The sequence below is a fragment of the Chiloscyllium punctatum genome, chromosome 26 (assembly GCF_047496795.1).
Source record: "Chiloscyllium punctatum isolate Juve2018m chromosome 26, sChiPun1.3, whole genome shotgun sequence".
NCBI classification, from domain to species: domain Eukaryota; kingdom Metazoa; phylum Chordata; class Chondrichthyes; order Orectolobiformes; family Hemiscylliidae; genus Chiloscyllium; species Chiloscyllium punctatum.
In genome coordinates this window covers 2480472-2503785 of record NC_092764.1, presented here as the reverse complement: position 1 = coordinate 2503785, position 23314 = coordinate 2480472, and the positions used below count along the sequence as shown (strand labels likewise).

Genomic DNA, 23314 nt, shown 5'->3' with positions numbered 1-23314 from the left:
TTAGCCCAGTACTTTGCATTCCGATTACTGCATCCAAAGTGTATCACCTCACACTTGTCCACATTAAACTCCATTTGCCACATCTCAGCCTAGCTCTGCATCCTATCTATGTCTCTCTGCAACCTGCTACGTCACTATCCACAACTCCACTGATCTTCGTGTCGTCCGCAAGTTTACTAACCCACCCTTCTAAGCCCTCATCCAGGTCATTTATAAAAATAATGAACAGCAGTGGACCCAACACTGACCCTTATGGTACGCCGCTAGTAACTGGAATTATATCAACGTGATTCAGCCTAATCAAACTTGTATCTCTAATCTCAACATTCATCATGTTCCTCTCCTCAGTGAACACTGATGCAAAGTAATCATTCAGAATCTCACCCATTCTCTCAGGTTCGACACACAGCCTTCCTTCATTATCCTTTAGTGGACCAATACTTTCTCTAGTTACCCATTTGCTTCTTATATAAGAATAAAATGCTTTGGGATTCTCCTTCATTCTGCTCACTAAAGCTATTTCATGACTCCTTTTAGCCCGCTTGATTCCTTGTTTAAGAAGCGTCCTACTCTTCCGAGATTCCTCCAGGACACGTTCTGTTCTTAGCTGCCTAGATCTTATATACGCTTCCCTTTTCCTCTTGGCTAGTCGTAAGATTTCTCCTGTCATCCACAATTCACTAATCTTGCCCTTCATATCCTTTGCCTTCAACGGGACATGCCTATCCTGCACTATCTTTAACCCATCTTTGAAAACCTCCCACATCTCAAATGTGGACTTCCCTTCAAATAGCTGTGTCCAATCCATATTTCCCAGCTCCTGTCTAATTTTGATATAATTGACCTTGGCCCAGTTTAGGACTCTTCCCTTAGGACCACACTCTTCTTTAATTAAGAGTATTCTAAGACTTACAGAATTGTGGTCACTGTTCCCAAAGAAATCCCCCACCGCAACTTCTACCACCTGTCCTGTCTTGTTGCCCAGTACCAGGTCCAATATGGCCCCTTCCCTTGTCGGACTATTGACATACTGCTCTAGAAAACTCTCCTGGATGCTTCTTACAAATTCTACCCTATCCAGACCTCTGACGCTAAGTGTATCCCAGTCAATGTTGGGAAAATTAAAATCTCCCATCTTATTGCCTCTATATCTTTCTGTAATCTGTTTACCTATTTGTTCTTCTACCTCATGCTCACTGTTGGGAGGCCTGTACTACAGCCCTAACAATGTAGCTGCACCCTTATTATTTCTCAGCTCCACCCATAGTACCTCACTACCCAAGACCTCCATAGTGTGCACCTTTAGCACAGCCATGATATCGTCCTTGACCAGCAATGCAACTCCACCACCCCTCCCCCCTTTTACTTCTCTCCGTCCTGTCTGAAGCGTCTATATCCTGGAACATTTAGTTGTCAATCATGATGCCCTTCCTTCACCCAAGTCTCTGTGATAGCAATAATGTCATACTCCCAGATATCAATCCAAGCCCTAAGTTCATCTGCCTTACACACTATACTCCTTGTATTAATGTAGATGTGTTTCAGGCCACCTTTTTTTTTGCGTTCATCTGCTCCCTGCCTACTCTTCCCTTTCAGCCTCCTTCTGCTTAACAAGAGATGCAACTTTTGTAGTAAATCACAGTTCCCTTATCACTTCCTCCCTGCCTGACAAGGACATAGCTATGGAGGACTTGCAATATCTGTTCCTTAAACCAGCCCCATATTTCCATTGTCTGCATTCCCTGCATTTTGCTACCCCATTCTGTGCATCCTAATTTTTGCCTAATCGCATTAGAATTGCCCTTGCCCCATCAATAACTTTTGGCCTGTGTCATGTACCTGACCCTTTCCATTGCTAAACTAAGTGTAACTGAATTATGGTCACTCTCTCCAAAGTGCTCACCTACAACTAAATCAAACACCTAGCCTGATACGTTACCAAGCACCAAATCCAGTGTGGCCTCACCTTTTGTTGGCACTTTGACATGCTATGTCAGGAAACCCTCCTGCACACACTGGACAAAAACTGATCCATCCAATGTACTGGAGTTACAGCATTTCCAGTAATTGTTGGGGAAGTTAAAGTCCCCCATAATGACCACCCTGTTCCTTTCACTCCTACCCAGAATAATTTTGCTAATCCTCTCTTCCACCTCCCTGGAACTCTGCAGAGGCCTATAAAAAAAAACTCCCAGCTGTGTGACCTCTCCTGATTCTTACCTCAGTAGACGAGTCCTCATCAAAAGTTCTTTCAGCCACCTTTATACTATCCTTGACTAACCAGGCTACACCTCACCCTCTTTTACCGCTTTGCCTGTTCTTAATGAAAGATCTAAACCCTGGAACCTGCAACATCCATTCCTCACCCTGCTCTATCCATGTCTCAGAAATGGCCACAACATCGAAGTCCCAGGTACCTATCCATGCTGCAAGGTCCCCTATCTTATTTCAGATACTTTTAGCATTGAAGTAGACACACTTCAAACCACACTTTAGGTCCACACCCCCCTACGACCCACCCTCCCATTCTGGCACTTTCCCCTGCCACCGCAGGAACTGTATAACCTGTGCCCACACCTCCTCCCTCACCTCTATCCAAGGCCCTAAAGGAGCCTTCCACATCCATCAAAGTTTCACCTGCACATCCACCAATATCATTTATTGTATCTGTTGCTCCCGATGTGGTCTCCTCTACATTGGGGAGACTGGGCGCCTCCTAGCAGAGCGCTTTAGGGAACATCTCCGAGACACCCGCACCAATCAACCAAACCGCCCCGTGGCCCAACATTTCAACTCCCCCTCCCACTCTGCCGAGGACATGGAGGTCCTGGGCCTCCTCCACCGCCGCTCCCTCACCACCAGACGCCTGGAGGAAGAACGCCTCATCTTCTGCCTCGGAACACTTCAACCCCAGGGCATCAATGTGGACTTCAACAGCTTCCTCATTTCCCCTTCCCCCACCTCATCCTCGTTTCAAATTTCCAGCTCAGTTACTGCCTCCTTGACTTGTCCGACCTGCCTATCTTCTTTTCCACCTATCCACTCCACCCTCTCCTCCTTGACCTATCACCTTCATCTCCTCCCCCACTCACCCATTGTACTCTATGCTACTCTCTCCCCACCCCCACCCTCCTCTAGCTTATCTCTCCATGCTTCAGGCTCACTGCCTTTATTCCTGATGAAGGGCTTTTGCCCGAAACGTTGATTTCGCTGCTCGTTGGATGCTGCCTGAACTGCTGTGCTCTTCCAGCACCACTAATCCAGTATTTGATTTTCAGCATCTGCAGCCACCCGAATAGCACCAGTAAATTTCCCACCCAGGATATTAGTACCCCTCTGGTTCAAATGAAGACCGTCCTGTTTGTACAGGTCCCACCTTCCCAGAATGAGCTCCAATTATCCAAGTACCTGAAACCCTCCCTCCTGCACCATCCCTGCAGCCATGTGTTCAGCTGATATTACTCCCTATTCCTTGCTGTACTATCACGTGGCATGGGTAACAAACCAGAGATGATAACTGTGTTTGTTCTAGCTCTTAGCTTCCACCCTAGCTCCCTGAAATCCTGCCTTACATCCCTATGAGGCTTGAGGCTGGTCACCGTCTCCCTTCAGGACCCCTAATATACGATCTGAGACATCACGGACCCTGGCACCTGGCAGGCAACGCGCCAACCGTGAGTCTCATTTGTTCCCAACGAACCTTCTATCTGAGCCTCTAACTATTGAGTCCCCAATGACTCTCCTCCTTTCCCTCCTTCGCAACAGGGACAGGCTCTGTGCCAGAGTCCTGGGCTCCACTACGTGCCCCTGGTAAGTCATTCCCCCTCCGCAGTATCCAAAACGGTTTTTCAGGGGAGCGACCATAGGGAATCTGTCCACTGACTTTTTTTTCTCCCTTTGAACAGTCACCCAGCTTTCTTCTTGCCTCGGAGTAACCACTTTTCTGTAACTCTTATCTATCACAGCCTCTGCCTCCCAAATGATCCGAAGTTCATCCAGCTCCCTCTTCAGTTCCCTAACACGGTCTTGGAGGAGCAAGAGTTGGGTACACTTCCTGCAGATGTACTTGGCTGGGACACTAGTGGCGTCCCTCACCTCGAACATCATGCAGGAGGAACACTGCTCTCCCTGCACTGCCAACCCTGCTAGTCACCTTATCATAAAGTAAAAAAGAAGAGATGCTTAGCTGATTTGTCTCTAGTCTTTAAGGATAGAGGAGGCGGTTGGGTGGGAGGCCCTCCAAAGGTAGTGTATCGGGTTGAGAAAACACTGACTTATATAGCTGGACGGAAATTTAAAAAAAGTCCCTCCTTTCACAGAAACCTCTGCTTTCTGACTTCAAATATAAAAGCACAAATGAGTGGCTCACCGCTCCCGGCAGGCCCCTGGTCCAAGCTCCCGCCCTTCGAGTTGCTGCTGCTGCTGAAAAACAGAAAATGAGTAAGGGAATGGGTCTGGGTGGGTTACTCTTTGGAGGGTTGGTGTGGACTTGTTGGGCCAAAGGGCCTGTTTCCGCACCAGGGAATCTATTCTAATCAAAAACTCTTTCAAACAAACATGAAGGTCCTAAACCTTCATTTTCAAACCTGGGGACACAAACCAAAAATGGACAGAAGTGGCAATGTTACCTTTGGACATTTGAGGGCCATGATAATCATTGACAGTGGAAACAGGCACCAACAACAAGCCACAATCAATGGCTCTTAACCACTTGACAGAACCTGTACCTCATGAATTGGACTGTTCAGCCATCAGCAGAAATATACTTTATAAAACTACCCCATTGCCAGTGGATTTAGTGCATGTTTGTCATTTTACGTAAATAGATTCGGATAAGATTGTAGAACAAAGAACATGCCTGTGCTGACACATTTTGTCCTTCCATACTAAAACTGTCTTCTCTTCCTTTATCCCTCTATTCCCTTCCTATTCATATTTTTGTCCAGATGTTTCTTGAATGCTGCTTTTGTGTCTGCTTCCACCACTTTTGGCAGCATGTTTGAGGTATTCACTACCCTTTGTGTGAAAAACTTGCATCGCACATCTCTTTGGAGCACCTCCTTCCCCTGCACTTTGAACCTGTGTCCCTGAGTATTTGATTCCACCCCCTCCACCCTGGGGGTGGGATCCTTATACTTTCCACTTTACCCATGCCATTCACAATCTTTTAAACTCCTATTATGTCGCCCATCAACTTACTGCATTCCAGTGAAAATAAACCCAGTCTATCCAACCTTTCTTCAGAGCTAAAATCCCCCATACCAGGCAACATCCTAGTAAAGTTTTTCTGTGATTTCTGCAAACCACTCATTCTTCTGGTAGTTTAGTGACCAGAACTGGAAGCAATATTCCAACTGTGGTCTAACTAAAGTTCCACAAAGTTGCAGCATAACTTGCCTATCCTTATATTCATTGCCCCTTTGAATGCAGTCAGGCATGCCATAGACCTTTTTTACTCCCTTCTCTATCTGCACTGTGACCTTCAATGATATGTGGACCTGCAAACCCAGATGTCTCCGGGTTCTGCCATTCACTGTATAATTTCCACCTGTACTTATAGAAAAGTACAGTACAGCACAGAACAGGCCCTTCAGCCCACGATGTTGTGCCGACCATTGATCCTCCTGTATGCACCCTCAAATTTCTGTGACTATATGCATGTCTAGCAGTCTCTTAAATGTCCCCAATGACCTTGCTTCCACAACTGCTGCTGGCAACGCGTTCCATGCTCTCTCAACTCTGTGTAAAGAACCCGCCTCTGACATCCCCTCTATACTTTCCTCCAACAGGGTTAAAACTATGACCCCTCATGTTAGCCATTTCTGCCCTGGGAAATAGTCTCTGACTATCGACTCTCATTATCTTGTATACCTCAATTAGGTCCCTTCTCCTCCTCCTTTTCTCCAATGAAAAAAGTCCGAGCTCAGTCAACCTCTCATCATAAGATAAGCCCTCCAGTCCATGCAGCATCCTGGTAAACCTCCTCTGAACCTTCTCCAAAGCATCCACATCTTTCCTATAATAGGGTGACCAGAACTGGACGCAGTATTCCAAGTGCAGTCTAACCAAAGTTTTATAGAGCTGAAACAAGATCTCATGACTCTTAAACTCAATCTCCCTGTTAATGAAAGCCAAAACACCATATGCTTTCTTAACAACCCTGTCCACTTGGGTGGCAATTTTAAGGGATCTATGTACCAGCACACCAAGATCCCTCTGTTCCTCCACACTGCCAAGAATCCTATCCTTAATCCTATACTCGGCTTTCATATTCGACCTTCCAAAATGCATCACCTCACATTTATCCAGGTTGAACTTCATCTGCCACCTCTCAGCCCACCTCTGCATCCTGTCAATGTCCCGCTGCAGCCTCCAACTTGACCTTTCAAAATGTATCACCTTGCATTAATCTAAATTAAACTCCATCTGTCATTTTTCTGCACAAGCCTCCAACTGATCGCGATCTGACTGTATCTTCTGATAATCCTTCTCACTCTTCACAACACTGCCAATCTTTGTATCATCTTCAAACTTACTAATTAGAGCAGCTGTGTTTTTCTCCAAATCATTTATGTAGACTACGAACAGCAGAGGTTCCAGTACTGATGTCTGTGCAACACCATGAGTCACAACCTGCCATTCGAAAAAACATCCTCTACTGCTCCCACTCTTCCCTATGACTAAACCAGTTCTGTGCCCATCTTGCCAGTTCACCCTGATACCATGTGACTTCATTTTTTGTGCCAGTCTGCCATGAAAAACCCTTATCAATAACTGCTTTTTCCTCATCGATCATCTTCGTCACCTTTTCAAAAAACTTGATCAAGTTAGTGAGGCATGACCTTCCCTGCACAAGACAATGCTGTCTGTCGCTAATAAGTCCGTTTCCTTCTGCATGCACTTAAATCTTGTCCCTAAGAATCTTTTCCAATAAATTCCCTACCACTGATGTGAGGCTTACAGGCCTATAATTTCTTGGATTATCCCTTAAGCAATGGGTCAACATTGGCTATTCTCCATTCCCCTGGGACCTCACCTTTGACCAAAGAGGATACAAAGATGTCTGTCATATTGTTGTAAGTAGTAAAATGACAATGCCATATATTTAAACACTGGCACTCTGAACATCAGATTGATGGTAATTTTGCTCCATATTAACCATGTCAGAAGTTATTAGTACTGAGATGCATGTCAAAACTGAGTTGTTGAGTTTCACTTTTGCTGGTTGGATGGGACTAACTGCATTTTGTTAATTGTGATTAATTATGCACTGTGTTGCCAGGAGGATTATATGGGCGATTACCAGACCTATAACCCATCAGATCAGTTGACTTTGCTCATTTCTTCCCTCCTATCTGCTTTCAATTCCCATTTGATCAGCTTCACAATATCCAGTTTAGTTGGGTTTGACATGTGACTTTGGGTCTGATATTTGTATCAATGTGAGAAAATGAAAGTAGCTCTGATGTTTGCCGCAGTGCTGCACCCTTACCGGAACATTCTGGGCTTGTGGCAACCGGACATTGGACCCTACGGTGGACTGCTTAATGTGGTTGTGAGTAACAGATTTTATGGCTCTGTGTTACATTTTGGTTTTTTGAACTGACATTCTGGTTTTGCTTCAAGTTTTGTGTAGTCTGCTCTCTATCCCATTCTGATATTTGGAGTTAAATTTCTGAAATGTTAAAAAAAAATTGCTTTAAAATCCTATATGATTTGCTATTCTGAGAGAAGAAACTGCTTTCCAACCTATGAGGAAGGATCAGTCCCTGTGTTTGCTGACCTGCATTGACTCCCAGTTTGATATTACCTCAACTTTAAAATTTTAATCCTTGTTTTCACGCCTCTTCCTATCTTTGTAACCTCTTCCACCCATTTTCTTTGAGAAATGTTAAGACACAGGGTAAACCCCACTGCTAATTCATACCAGCCACACAGAAAAGATTCACCCCGTGCTGTAATCTGTTAGAATTCGTGAGGCAAAAAACCATCCCCCAAAGTCACTATTTAAAGTAAAAATTTAAGAACTGTATTCTTCAAGTCTAACAGAGAATATTAACTGGCAACTCTTTACACTCCTTTCTCTTAAACCTGTCTTTTACCTCTCCCCGCACCCCCCCCCCCTCCCAACAACACTGGTCTGATTTAAAATCCCAATTATGATTTACAAAATAAAATCACATTTCAAAACCAGTCAGCTTTACCGAGTGTCTTCTGTAGGTTTTCCTCTTTAGATTCTCTATCCAGGTCAGTTTCGCTGTTTTTTCTATACACACTCCTTCTCCAGATAAGTACTTCTCAGAGCTCTTAATAGCAGCCTACATCTATTGGTCTTTGCTGCTCTGGCTAAATGTTCAAAATATCTGATATTTATGCCCCAAGCCATTGGGTCATTTCATTTGGTTTTAATATTGTCAAAATACTAAATTAAAGTTTGATTAGAGTTTGGTATCTTGGGGCATAATTTAACCTGATTGGCTGAATTTCAATTTATTTTTGTATCCGGGTGACACAGCTCTTAGCTAGTTGTTTCAACCAAATATTACGTTGTTACCTTGTTCCGTACTCTGTGCTTTTCTAAGTCCTTGCTAATTTTTTAACTCTCTTAAAGGTACAGTACCCCTATATCTTCATAGCATCTTCATAACCCTTTAAGAAAAAATGAACCATAATAATGAAAAGATGGCTTAATTTTTTCTCTAATCTTTAACTACAATATCATGATATGTATATGACTTTAAGTTCATATTAACTTCCTCCCACATATATATAACATTGAATAGATATATTTTATCTATACTTTATCTGTTAAATCCACGACAATGCATCTGCGATTGCATTCTTACGACCTGCAACATGTATGATATGTAAATTAAAAGTTTGTAACATACGACTCTACCGCAATAGTCTCATTCTTGTCTTTAAAACGTTCTAAGAATGTAAGAGGATTCTGATCTGTGTACACAACCGTCTCCAATACATTGTTCATGACATACACTTTAAAATCTTGTAAGGCCAGTACCGAATTCAATAGTTCTTTTTCGATCGTAGAGTATTTCCTCTGGTGGATGTTGAGTTTCTTTGAAAAGTAACCAACCGGGAGTTCAATCCCATCCTCATCCTCCTGTAGCAGTACAGTTCCAACCCCTATGTCACGAGCATCACTGGTAACTTTAAAAGGTCTTGAAAAGGTTTGGTATAGCTAAAACTGGTGCAGTGGCTAATATTGCTTACAAATGGTTGAATGCCTCCTGGCATTGTCCTGTCCACTGAAACTTTGTGTTCTTCAACAACTCGGTTAACGGTGCCACGACACTGCTGAAGTTTGGAACAAAAATACTAGAGAATCTGCTTAGTCCTATGAATCAAACCTCTTGCTTCGAAGTTTGTTGTGGAAATTCCTCGGTGGGCCTTCATCTTTGTGTTCCTTGGGGTCAACTTTCCATTACTGATGTTATGTCCCAAGAATGCCACCTCTGCTTTGGTGAATTAAGTTTTACGTTTATTACCAGTTTTGCTTCTCGTAGTCGTTCAGGGCTTTGCCAACTGTACCAGCTAACTAAAGAACTCTGCCAACTAAAGATCACTACATCATTCAAATAGACTGCACAGTTTGTTAACCCAGTCACAACACTGTTCGCGAGTCTTTGGAGTGTGGTGGGTCCATTCTTCATTCCATAGGGCATCACTTTAAATTGATATAGTCCATTTGGGGTTACAAATGCAGAATTTCTTTCACTATCTCTGATAAAGGTACCTGGCAGTAACCACGCAGTAAGTCCAACTTGGTGATGTAACTGGCTTGTCCGACTTTCTTGATACAGTCCTTCACTCTCAGAATTGAATATGAGTCCGATTTTTGTAATAGTGTTGACCTTCTGATAATCCACACAAAATCGTTGAGTTCCATCCAGTTTTGGAATTAAGGCGATTAGCGAGCTCCACTAGCTCTGGCTCAGTTCAATGCCACTCTAATCTTGACTCTAATCTCCAGCATCTGCAGTCCTCACTTTTGGTGATATCCTCGTCGAGTATAGCCTCCACCACCACCTGGACCTGTCTGGCTTTGAAAGGATTAAACCAATAGGGGTGATGTTTTAGCGGAGCAGTATTCTCTACGTCTACTTCGTGTACAATAGCATTAGTCCTCCCCAGCTGATTCTTATATGTCCTTATACTGCAGAAACAAATCTTTCAACTGTGTTCTATGTTCCTGAGACAGATAGCTTACTAACCTATCCCACTCCTCAAGGACTACTTCATTTTTTAATCTACTTTGAGGCACATCAAAATTCACATCATCTGGATTTGATTGCTCACTCTGCGGGGCAGTAACTTAACACCTGGTTCTCCAGTTCTTTCTCTCTAATATAATATGGTTTCCACATATTCACATAGCATACCCAATACTGTTTTTTTTCTATCTGGCATCTTTACCAGATACTTTACCTGACTCAACATTTTCTCAATTTGATAGGGACCATTAAACCTTGCTTTGAAGGGATCTCCAACCACAGGTACTAACATGTCATCCCCTCGGGAAAATGTCCGTATCTCGCAGCTTTTTTCTGCCACTTGCTTCATTCTATGCTGTGTCCTGTTTAGGTGCTGTTTACCTAACTCACCTACTCTATTTAATCTCTCTCCCACCTCCAATACATAATCTAAGTATGAGATCTCCAACTTTGGTCCTGTCAATTTTTCTTTAATTTCAAAGGGCCTCTCACTTCATGCCTGAATATTAACTCGAAGGGAGTGTACTGAGTAGATTTATTGGGGGCATCTCTAATAGCAAACAATATGAATGACATACCTTTATCCCTATCAATTGGGCAATCCTGACTGTATGCTCTCAACATGGTCTTCAAGGTCTGATACTGCCTTTCTAAAGCTCCCTGAGAGTCAGGATGATAAGCACTGGATTTAAAGTGCTGTAAAGTTATCCATAACCACTTCAAACAGCCTAGCAGTAAAATATTACCCTTGGTCTGACTGAATCTCTCTGGTCGCCCATATCGTATGAAGAAAGCTACTAACTCTTCTACCATCCTTTTTGCCTTCATACTCTGTAATGGAATTGCCTCTAGAAATCTGGTGGACACATTCATTAAGGGTAATCAGTACTGATTCACACGTTTAGTTGTCTGGGGGGGACGTACACAATTAATTATAACTCGCATGAAAGGCTCTTCAGATGAGGGAATTGGCAACAATGTTGCTGGTTTTGTTACCACCTGTGGCTTGCCTACCATTTGGCATGTATGACACATACAGCAAAACTTAACCACAACCTTGTACATTCCAGGCCAATAAAAATGTTTCTGTACCTTTAGCCCGAGTCTTTCATACCCTTAGGTGACCTCCTACAGGTATTCATGTACTACCCGTAACACTTCCTGTCTGTATGCTACTGGCAACAGAATCTGGTGCCGTTCGGCCCGTTTCTCCTCTGCACTAACCTGCAGTGGTCACCGTTTCCGTCTTAGGATTCTAGCTTTCAGATAATAACCCTCTGGAATATTCTCTGCCTCCTTTTTCAAGTACACATCCACATATCTATCTTGTATCATCTTGTCTTGCTGTTGCAAGCCCCTTAGCCTTTCAGGCCTAACACTTCTCCCTGACCCTCTGCCTGTTCAGGTTTTTCCTGTACCATTATGTCAAACACTGTCCGCCAACTGAACCTCAACTTCTTCATCTTTCTCTTTACTTTTTGCTTCGTGCTGTGACATACAATAATGGGATTGGATTACTACACAGTCTGGGAAAATACCAGAATATTTCTGTTTTAACTCCAGTTTCTTAGCCTACCTTGGGTTTCTCCACAACAAGGAGTGTCACTCCCATCTTGGACCCTGCTAAATCATTCACAAGAACAAACTGGATTCCTGGAACTGGCACATTGTCAATTGCTCTCACTGTAACTCCCCCAGTCTTGAGTTGGCACTTCAACACTATCCCACAAGTTACTACACTCTCTGATAACACATTAGAAAGAATGCATATTTGCTCATCTCTGACTATCAGTGACTGGTTAGATCCTGTATTTCTCAAAATTATAATTTCTGGTCCTTCTCCCCCTGTTCTTTCCGAGTAAACTTTACCCACAGAGGCAAATTCTTTGTAGAGATCAGGCACTAACTCCATACCCAGCCCCTGCCTAGGCTTTGCACACTCCTGCAGCTCCTCGGCTCTTCTTGGGATTTCCTTTCCTACCTTCACTAATGCCACTGGCTTAGCTTCCTTTGCTGCATCTTTTCCCACAGTGCTTTTTAACGACCAGCACTGTAACTCCACAGTGGAAACACCTGAGGCCTTTCACCTCCTTTTCACCCTCTTGGGCTTCTTTTTTAACTTGTGGTAAACTCTTACCAGTGTTCTCTACTCTTTGTTTTGTAGTCTAGGATCTCCCCCTTCTCCCAACTTCTATCCCTCACTGGATGAAATTCCGGCCGGAAGCTTGTCTTATGTACCAACATGTACTCATCTGCTAATTCTGCTGCCCTTCTCACTTCCTGAACTCTCTGTTCCTCCACATGAATTCTTATCATCTGTGGAAGTGAGTTTTTAAACTCTTCCAGCAGAATAATCTCTCTTAGAGCCTCGAACATCCTATCTATCCTTAGAGCACGCACCCATCAATGAAAATGATCATGTTTAATTATTTTGCATTCAACATAAATCTGACCTGGTTCCTCCTTTGTTTCTGAACTGCTGTCTATATGCTTCTGGTACCAATTCATAAGCATTTAAAATAGCCTGTTTGATCTCTTCATAATCTCTTGACCCCTCATCTGACAGCGTAGCAAATACCTCCCTAGTTCTGCCTATCAGTTTAGTCTGAACGAGCATTACCCATAAATCCTTGGACCACTCCATCTGCCTAGCCAATTTTTCGACTGAAGTAAAGAAGGCTTTGACATCTTTCTCATCAAAATGTGGCAGAGTTTTGACACATTTCTACATATCACTATCATCCCATTTTCATATCAGTTGAAGCAAACACTCAGACACAGTATAACTCTACCTTTTTTTATTCTGATCCCTGGAGAGAGCGCGAACCCATGGATGCAAAGACATGAGTTCTTGCTCTTCTCTCAAACAGCAGATTCTTAAGAAATTATATAGTCACTTACAGGGAGCAGCATCCAAATAAGGCAACATCTAATATTGATTAGGTAACCATTACAGTCATGCAAGCTGAGCCTTTGTCAAGCCAACCCTAAACTTAATTCTTTCCCTACCTGCTCATACCTTATACACTCTCTCATCACTATCTTTTTGTCTCCATCCTGTTAATTTGGTTAAGTCGCAACTTCTTAAAATCCCCCGGCCCCCCCTCTCCCACCTCACTCCCCTGCACTACCTCTACTGCACTTGTCTGTTTCTCTGACACACCTAAGTGTTTGAGTAACTCCCTTAAATGTCAGCTTTACTTTTGCCCTTGGTTAAACCCAAATCTAATTTCTTTGCTAATTCTTTAAAACTATGGCCTTTTTCTTTCCTTCTAAACTGTCTTGGCAAATTTGAGAATCATCTTCAAATTTCAGAACCTCTTTAGCAATTTTAAGAGCCATTTCTCTCACTTTTACTTGAATCAACCACCAGTCACCGAAATTAAACAAATTGTCTCACTTACATTTTACTTGAAGGTCTAAGACGCTAACCTGCATGTGTTTAAATCTACTGGGCATTTTTCATACTCCAAATCTATTTAAATCTATCCAAATCTCAGACTAGAGCTGTCTAAACCTGTTCAAACCACGAATCGGAGAACCAAATTGTTCAAATCCTGGCGACGAGCCCCCAACCGGTTAGACACAGGGTAAACCCCACTGCTAATTTAAACCAGCCACACAGAAAAGATTCACCCCGTGCTGTAATCTATTAGAATTCGAGAGGGAAAGAACCATCCCTAAAGTCACTATTTAATGTAAAAATTTAAGAACTTTATTCTTTATGTCTAGCAGAGAATATTAACTGACAACTATTTACAACTCCTTTCTCTTAAACCTATCTTTTACCTCCCCCACTACAATACTGGTCCAACTAAAAACCCTGTTTATAATTTACAAAAAAAATCATATTTCAAAACCAGTCAGCTTTGCCACGTATCCTCTGTAGATTCCTCTTTAGGTTCTCTCTCCAGGTCGGTTTTGATGTTTTTCCTGTGCAAGTGATGTTTCTCAATGTTTTATTCTATACATACTCCTCCAGACAGGTACACCTCAGAGAGCTTTTACTGGCAACCTACATCTGTTAGTCTTTTGGCAGTTCTCTTTGCTGCTTTAGCTAACTGTTCAAAATGTCTAATATTTATATCCCAAAACATTGGATCATTGGTTTTAATATTGTCAAATACTAAATTCAAATTTGATTGGAGTTTGGTATCTTGGGGCATAATTTAAACTGGTCAAATTTGACTTTTTTTTCCAGGCAACACAGCTCTTAGTTGTTTCAACCAAATGTTGTGTTGTTACCTTGTTCCGTATTCTCTAAGTCTTTGTTAGCTTTTCAACTCTCTTAAAGGTACAGTAACCTTATATCAGAAAGCTGCAGTTCTCCAATTCTGGCCTCTTGTAATCCTTTGAATTTCCTCATCATTGCTAGTTTGCTTTCACCTCTCTGGAGTTATTCATTACTGTGCAGATACCTGAGATTCCATATAGGAACAACAGTACTCCAGTTGTGGCCTGACCAATGCTCTGTACAACTCCAACATTACTTTCCAGCTCTTATACTCCAAGACATGATTGAAAACAAGTGTCCCATATTCCACCTTAACTATCCTATTCATGTGCTGTGCTGACTACAGAGATCTGTGAATAATTAACCCAAGGTCTCTAAGCTATCTAGTGTCCTACCATTCACTAAATATTCCCCTCCAGGATTAAATGCCATCTGACTGACCCTTCTATATCATCCTTTAACCTACCAGCATCTTCGCTATTAACTGCTCTACCAATCTTGGTGTCGTCTGCAAATTTGGTTCAAGTTCCTCCCAAGTTTTCATCTATACATTTATGTATCTAACAAACAATAAAGGATCCCAGTACTGATGCTTCTACTACACTACTAGAAGTCAGCCTCCAGTCATTCAAATAACCTTCTACTAATATCCTTTGTGTCCTATGACTCAGCCCGTTTCTGATCCACAAGTTCCACGTGCTTTAATCTTCTCTAAGTCTCCCATGTGGGATCTCGTCAAAAACTTTGCTAAACAACATCAACTGAACTTCCCTCATCTGCACCCTTGATCACGTTTTCAAAAAATTCTAACAAATTTGTTAGGCAGGACCTTCCTCTGATAAAGCTATGCCGATTATCCCTAATTATCCTATGTCCTTACAAGTGGGTATTAATTTGTTCATTTAGAAGTTTCTCCAATAGTTTCCCTACTGCTGACGTGAGACTTACCCGACTGTAATTTTCTGGTTCATCTCTACTGCCCTTCTTAAAAAGTGGAATCGCATTAGCAATACTCTGGTCTTCTGGCACTTTCTCTGTGAACAAAGAGGAATTTAAATATTGTGCCGGAACCTTTGCCATTTCTTGCCTCGTCTCCCTCAGCAACTTGAAATTACTAATCATCCGGGCCAGAAAATTTGTTGCTTTTTAATCACAACAGTACCTCCCTATTTCCTATATTAAACTGTGCAAGTTCCTCACACAATCCCTTTCCTGAATTCCGTACCTACGTTCTCCTTTTCCAGAGTAAAGACCGAAAAGAATTATTCATTCAACACCCTTCCAGTATCTGTGACTTCAAACAAAAGTTGTCCCCTTGGTCTCTAATGGGCCTAACTCTTTCCCCTGGTTATTAATGTATTTATAAAATATCTCTGGATTCTCCCTAATCCTGTTCTCAAATCCTTTTTCATGCCCCATTTTTGCTCTTCTGTTTGCTTTCTTAAGTTTCCTCCTTCACTCTATGTATTCGTCTGGGGCCACAGCTGAAGTGTTCCCTTTGGACTTGCTAAATGTCCTTGTCTTTTTTTCTTATCCAGTCCTGAATTGTCCTAGACGTCGAGTTCTATGAGCCTATTGCTCCTAAAGTTCCCTTGAAAGTGTACATGTTGGACCTGTACTCTTCCCAGCTCCTTTTCGAATGTCCCCTTTTACTCTGCTGTAGACTTAACTGCAAGGAGCTGTTGGTAGTTGTTGTGGTTCTGTTCGCCGAGCTGGGAATTTGTGTTGCAGACGTTTTTTCCCCTATCTAGGTGACATCCTCAGTGCTTGGGAGCCTCCTGTGAAGCGCTTCTGTGATCTTCCCTCCGGCATTTATAGTGATTTGTGCCTGCCGCTTCCTGTTGTCAGTTCCAGCTGTCCGCTGCAGTAGCCGGTATATTGGGTCCAAGTCGATGTGTTTGTTGATTGAATCAGTGGATGAGTTCCATGCCTCTAGGAATTCCCTGGCTGTTCTCTGTTTGGCTTATCCGATAATAGTAGTGTTGTCCCAGTCGAATTCATGTTGCTTGTCATCTGAGTGTGTGGCTACCAAGGATAGCTGGTCATGTTGTTTCGTGGCTAGTTGGTGTTCATGGATGCGGATTGTTAGCTGTCTTCCTGTTTGTCCTGTATGTAGTGTTTTGTGCAGTCCTTGCATGGGATATTGTACATTACACTACACTAGTGTACAAAATCCCATGTAAGGACTGTATAAAACACTACGTAGGGCAAACAGGAAGACAGCTAACGATCCGCATCCACGAACACCAACTAGCCACGAAACGACATGACCAGCTATCCTTAGTAGCCACACACGCAGATGACAAGCAACATGAATTCGACTGGGACAACACTACTATTATCGGATAAGCCAAACAGAGAACAGCCAGGGAATTTCTAGAGGCATGGAACTCATCCACTGATTCAATCAACAAGCACATCGACCTGGACCCAATATACCGGCTACTACAGCAGACAGCTGGAACTGACAACTGGAAGCGGCAGATACAAATCACTATAAATGCTGGAGGAAACATCACAGAAGCGCTTCACAGGAGGCTCCCAAGCACTGAGGATGTCACCTAGACAGGGGACAAAACGTCTGCAACACAAATTCCCAGCTCGGCGAACAGAACCACAACGAGCACCTAAGCTACAAATCTTCTCCCAAACTTTGAAGCTGTTGCTAGTCTATTGTGGGCAGATCCTGATTTATTTTATTAAAATCTGCCATCCTTCAATCCAAAGCCAACTTTTTCCTTGTCCAGAAAAAATTTGAACCATACCATGTTGTGGTCACTACTGCTAAAATGTTCCTCCACTGGCACGTCAAATGCTTGTCTGACACCTTCCCCCAGAACTAGATCCAGCACTGCACCATTCCTTGTTGGCCCTTCTACATACTGCATCAAAAAACTCCTTTAGATATATTTCAAGAAATCCATCTCCTCCTTACCACTATGACTATCCCAATTTATGTTGGGAAAGTTGAAATTACCCGGTTATTACTATACAACTCTGAACTGTCTACATATTTGCTCCTCTATTTCCCACTGACTCTTTGGGGGCCTATAGTATACGCCCAGTAAAGTAGCTACCCCTTTAACATTCCTAAATTCTACCCACAAAGCCTTGTTGAAAGACCATTTCAAGATATCATTTTTCATTAATGCAGCAATTGACTCCTTAATCAGTACTGCTAACCTTTCCCCACCCTTTTTACACCCCCTCCCCTGTCTCACCTAAAGATCCGATACCCCAGAATGTTAATCTGCCAGTCCAGAACTTCCCTCAACCATGTTTCTGTGATAGCAACGATATCATATTTCCATGTGTCAATCCACACAATTAACTCAGTCTTATGAATTATACTTGTAGTATTAAAGACCCTCCAGCCTCACCTTTACTCTCTTGACACTCTATATAGCTGAACTTGTTCTGTCTTGCTTATTTTGTTGTAGCATGATGTGACTCTATTTCATTGATATTCTGTGTCCTCTTTCCCCTGCCAGATTAATTTAAACACACTTAATTCGCCTATCATTTCCACATTTAGAACCTAGAACAATACAGCACAGAACAGGCCCTTTGGCCCTTGATGTTGCACCAACCTGTGAACTATTCTCAGCTCGTTTCCCTATATTATCCCATCATCCATGTGCTTATCCAAGGATTGTTTAAATCTCCCTCATGTGGCTGAGTTAACTATATTGGCAGGTAGGGCATTCCACGCCCTTACCACTCTCTGCGTAAAGAACCTGTCACTGACATCTGTCGTAAATCTATCGCCCCTCAATTTGTAGTTGTTCCCCCTCGTACAAACTGACGTCATCGTCCGAGGAAAAAGACTTTCACTATCTACCCAATCTAACCCCCTGATCATCTTGTATGTCTCTATCAAATCCCCTCTTAGCCGCCTTCTTTCCAATGAGAACAGATCCAAGTTTCTCAGCCTTTCCTCATAAGACCTTCCCTCCAGACTTGGCAACATCCTGGTAAATCTCCTCTGCACCTTTTCCAGTGCTTCCACACCCTTCTCGAAATATGGCGACCAGAACTGTACACAATATTCCAAGTGCGGCCGCACTTGGGTTTTGTATAGTGCATCATGATCCTTCTACCAAGGAAACCGTATGTCGTCTTAACAGCACTGTCAACCTGGGTGGCAACTTTCAGGGATCTATGTACATGGACTCCAAGATCCCTCTGCACATCCACACTACCAAGAATCTTTCCATTGACACAGTACTCTGTCTTACATGCTGACTTATATTGGCTCCTGGTCCAGAATGCCTCAATAACAAAAATTCTCAGCCTGGTTTTCAAGTGCCTCCTGGGCTTCAGCCCTTCGGGCCTCCAAGCCTGAGCCGATCCAAATGCACTGTCTAAACTTGTCGGTCAATTCCTAAGCATCTGCATTCCTCTACACCCCATGTACTCATACATTTATCCGGACACATCTTAAATGAATCTACAGTGCCTGTCTCTACCACCTCTGCTGGCAACACGTTCCAGATGCCCACCATCCTCTGTGTGAAGTACTTGCTGCGTGTTTCCCTCTTAAACTTTCCACCTCTCACCTTGAAAGTGTGACCTCTCGTTATTGAATCCTTCACCCTGGGAAAAAGCTTGTCTGTATCCACTCTGTCTATACCCTTCATGATTTTGTAAACCTCAATCTGGTCCCCCCTCAATCTCCTTTTTTCTAATGAAAATTAACCTAACCTACTCAACCTCTCTTCATAGCTAGCACCTTCCATACCAGGCAACATCCTCGTAAACCTTCCCTGCACCCTCTCCAAAGTGTCCACATCCTTTTGGTAATGTGGTGACCAGAACTGTACACAATATTCTAAAAGTGGCCGGACCAATGTCTTGTAAAATGTTAACATGACTTGCCAGCTGTTATACTCAATACCCCGTCCAATGAAGGCAAGCATACTATATGGCTTCTTGACCATTCTGTCCACCTTCTCCAGCAACCTTCAGGGTACAATGGACTTGCAGTCCCAGATCTCTGCCTACCAACTTTTCCCAAAGCTCTTCAATTCATTGTATAATTCGCTCTATAATTAGACTTGCCTAAATGCATCACCTCACATTGGTCTGGATTGAAAGCCACCTGTCACTTTTCTGCCCAACTGTCCAGTCTATCTATATCCTCCTGTATTCTCTGACAGTCCCTTATGCTTTCTGCTACTCCACCAATCTTTGTGTCATCTGCAAACTTGCTGATCATACCAACAGTGCCCTCTTCTAGATCATTTGTGTATATTACAAACAACAGTGACCCCAACACTGACCCCTGGGGAACACCACTGGTCACCTTTCTCCATTTTGAGAAACTCCCTTTAACTACTACTCTCTGTCTCCTGTTGCTCAACCATTTCTTTATCCACTTAGCTAGAGCACCCTGCACACCATATGACTTCACTTTCTCCATTAGTCTACCATGGGGAACCTTATCAAACACCTCACTAAAGTCCATGTATATGACATCAACAACCCTTCCTTCGTCTATCAACTTGGTCACTTCCTCGAAGAACTCTATTAAGTTGGTAATGATGCAACATTCACCGGTGTGTGTTATTAAATTATAGGTAGACGGGTTGTTTATTATTGGCTGGATGTACTTACCTCCTCATGATCCTAGAGTCAATGATGCAATGCGCTGCAAACCTTTGTTCCGAATTCACCTGTGTGATAAGAATAAGGCTGAAGTGGAATGCATGTATGGTCACAAGGGATCTCACAAAGGTGATATTCAGGTATGAGGAAATGTTTTTTATTTCGATTGTTCATCCTTGATAGAAATGATAAGTTTGTCCCAAAAAATAAAACACAAAAATTATCCCTTTCAAAGATGTCTTCCGAAGCCATGTGAACCAGCTTCTCTGCTGGATGCATATCCCCATTTCCCATATTTGACTCTTCAAGTCTGTTTTGGCATTTAGTAAGATTGTAGCTGATCTGATTATTTTATTTCTCTGAATACTCTTGATTCTCTTTTCAGTCAAGAACTTATCTGACATAAAAGGTATTCAATTCCTTGCCTTCAAGAGAATTCCACACATTGATGACCCTTTGAGGAAAAAGCATTCTCATCCCCTCCATCATGAATGGAGAAACCCCTTATCTTAAAACCGTCACTGAGTTCTAATTTCTTTCAAGTGTACTGGAGATCTTCAAGGCAGTCACCTTGTATGACTCTAAACTTCAATGGACGTCAGTCCAATCTGTCCGAGTCCCTCTTATAAGATAACTCCTTCATCGAGGGGAGCAAATGAGCTTTCTCTGCTTTGCTTCTGATGCATTTATATCTGTTTTTGTGTAAGGAAATTGAAGCTGCACTATTCTCAATATGGTCTTACTAATCCCTTATACACTGTTAAATTTCCCAACTTCAATATTCTATTTACCTTGCAATAAATCATAGTTGATTTGCCTTCCTAATTACTTGCTGTAATTCATAACCTTTTGTGAATCATGTACCAGGACATCCAGGTCCTCTGTATCTCAGTGCTGCAATCTTTCTCCATTTAAATCAGAAATTGCTTTTTCATTCTCTCTCCCAAGATGAAAAAGTTCACATTTTCCCACGTTTATACTCCACCTACCAAGATTTGCTCACTCACCTAACCTGACAATATATCTTTGCAGACTCTGTTTTGCTCTCAATTTGTCCCGTAGCCATTTTTGTATCATCTATAGATTTGGCAACCATGCAATTAGTCCGTCATCTCTACAAATTGTAAATTGTTGCAACCCTGCGATTCTTGGCCCTGACTTGCCCGCTGCACTCATTTCTTTTCTGCAAGTCCCCAAATTCCTGTCTCTGACTTAAAAACATGCTCCCACCCCATGTTCTGGATATACAAATTGCTGTGTGCAGCATGCAGTACCATATTTGGTGTTTGCATGAAAGGTGGTGGTGTTTTTGGATGCAAGACAGAGTGTCTGTTGAAGTGAGGAGCTTTCTTTGGAATAATCCTGAGCAGATTACAATTCAACCAATGGGCCACACACCCCGAAGGGAAACGTGAGGGAGTAAGACCACATAGAGAATCTTGAAATTGATTCCTTTTCATTCTATTTTGTGCAGTTGTTTGCAATTTTGCAAACCTACGAATGATGTTGTTTGCTACTATAGATTCAACATGGGAGATAGAAAGATAGGTGGAAGGACAGGTAGTGCTGAAGAAATGGGGAGGCTTTAGAAGGACTTGGACAGGCTAGGTGACTGGGCAAAGAAGTGGCAGATGGGAATACAATGTGGGAAAGTGAGAGGCTATGCAGTTCGATAGGACGAGTAGAGGCGTAGACTATTTTCTAAATGGTGAAAGGCTTGGAAATCTGAAGTGCAAAGGGACTTGAGAGTCCTAGATCAGGATTCTCTTCAGGTTAACATACAGGTTCAGTTAGCTGTTAGGAAGGCAAATGCAATGTTAGCATTCATTTCAAGAGGGTTATAATACAAATATCATTGAAACTGCACAAGGCTTTGACCAAGCTCCATTTGGAATATCATAAGCAGTTTTGGCTCCTGTATCTTAGGATATGCTGGTGTTGTATGGAGCCTAGAGATTTACATGAATAATCCCCCGGCTGAAGGACTTGTCATATGAGGAAAGGTTGAGAATTCTGGTCTGTACTCTGAAGTTTTAGAAGGATGAGGTGGGATATGATTGGAATATTATAGAATAGTAAGAGGCCTGGCGGCATGATGGCTCAGTAATTAGCACAGTTGCCTTCACAGCATCAGGGACAAAGGTTCAATACCAGCCTTGAGCGACTCTGAGAGGAGTTGGCACATTTTCCCTGTGTCTGTGTCAGTTTCCTCTGGGTGCTCCAGTTCCCTCCCACTGTCCAAAGATGTGCAGATTAGGTGGATTGGCTATATGACATTGCCCAGTGTCCAGGGATGTGTAGGTTAGGTGCATTAGCCAGGGGAAATGCAGGGTTACAGGAATGAGGTGAGAGGATGGAGTCTGGGTGGGATGCTCTTCAGAGAATGGGTGTGGACTTGCTAAATGCTCTGTTTCCAAGCTAAGAATTTTATAGAAAAAGACCTCGATACAGTGGGCATGGAGAACATGCTTACACTAATAGAAGAGACTAGAACGTAAGGGTACAGTCCCAGAGTTAAGGGACAATCGTTTAGAACTGAGATGAGGTATTTCTTCAGCCATACGGTGGTGAATCTGTGAAACAGTGGGCTGTAGAGGCCAAGTAGTTGAGTAAATTTAAAATAGTTACAAGGAGAAGGGAGGACGATGGGGTTAACAAACACATTAGCCATAACTGAATGACAGAGCAGATCCAATGGGCAAAATGACTTAATTCTACTCCTATATCTTATGGTCTTAAGCTTTGAGCTGGACCATTGTGAAAGCTTATATGTTCTTTGAAAGATACAGGGTTCTGCGGTTAAGAGCTTTTTTTTATTTTGTAGATCGTAAAGAAGGATGAGTTTTCAACCAAGTGTAATCAGACTGATTTCCACCGGATGGCTGGAGGGAGACAGGAGGTAAGTGAAGCTGAGGGTTTGACAGCCTATGGATCGAGATCCCGACAGGGCAAAACGCTTCTCGAGGAGGCTGGCATTCTGTTGATGAACTTGATTTGAAATTATGCTCAATTGCTTTCTATATGTTCTGAGGAGTTGTTAGTTAGCATTGATGTCCAGCCTTAGAATGGATCATTCTTGTTGCTACTAACAGTAAAGTTATACCAGTTATGTCTTTGTTTGTTTCACGTTGCATGTATACAAATGTCTTGACCCTGCACTCTTGTATTCTGTTTTTTTAAAAGCCAGCTTGCTGCTCCTGATATTTGTAACTATGAGCTTTGAATCATAGAATCCTTG

General features: G+C 42.6%; 1 protein-coding gene across 4 annotated transcripts in view; it reads left to right on the top strand.

Moving 5' to 3' along the window:
- The window catches only part of fbxo31 (F-box protein 31), a 68310-nt gene that overhangs the window by 16423 nt on the left and 28573 nt on the right, over positions 1 to 23314 (top strand). For all 4 annotated transcript variants that reach the window (XM_072595754.1, XM_072595756.1, XM_072595755.1 and 1 more), the window contains 3 exons: positions 7479 to 7555; positions 20049 to 20216; positions 22901 to 22975. In XM_072595754.1, coding sequence (XP_072451855.1) covers positions 7479 to 7555; positions 20049 to 20216; positions 22901 to 22975 — 320 coding nt within the window. The remainder of the gene's footprint in view (positions 1 to 7478; positions 7556 to 20048; positions 20217 to 22900; positions 22976 to 23314) is intronic.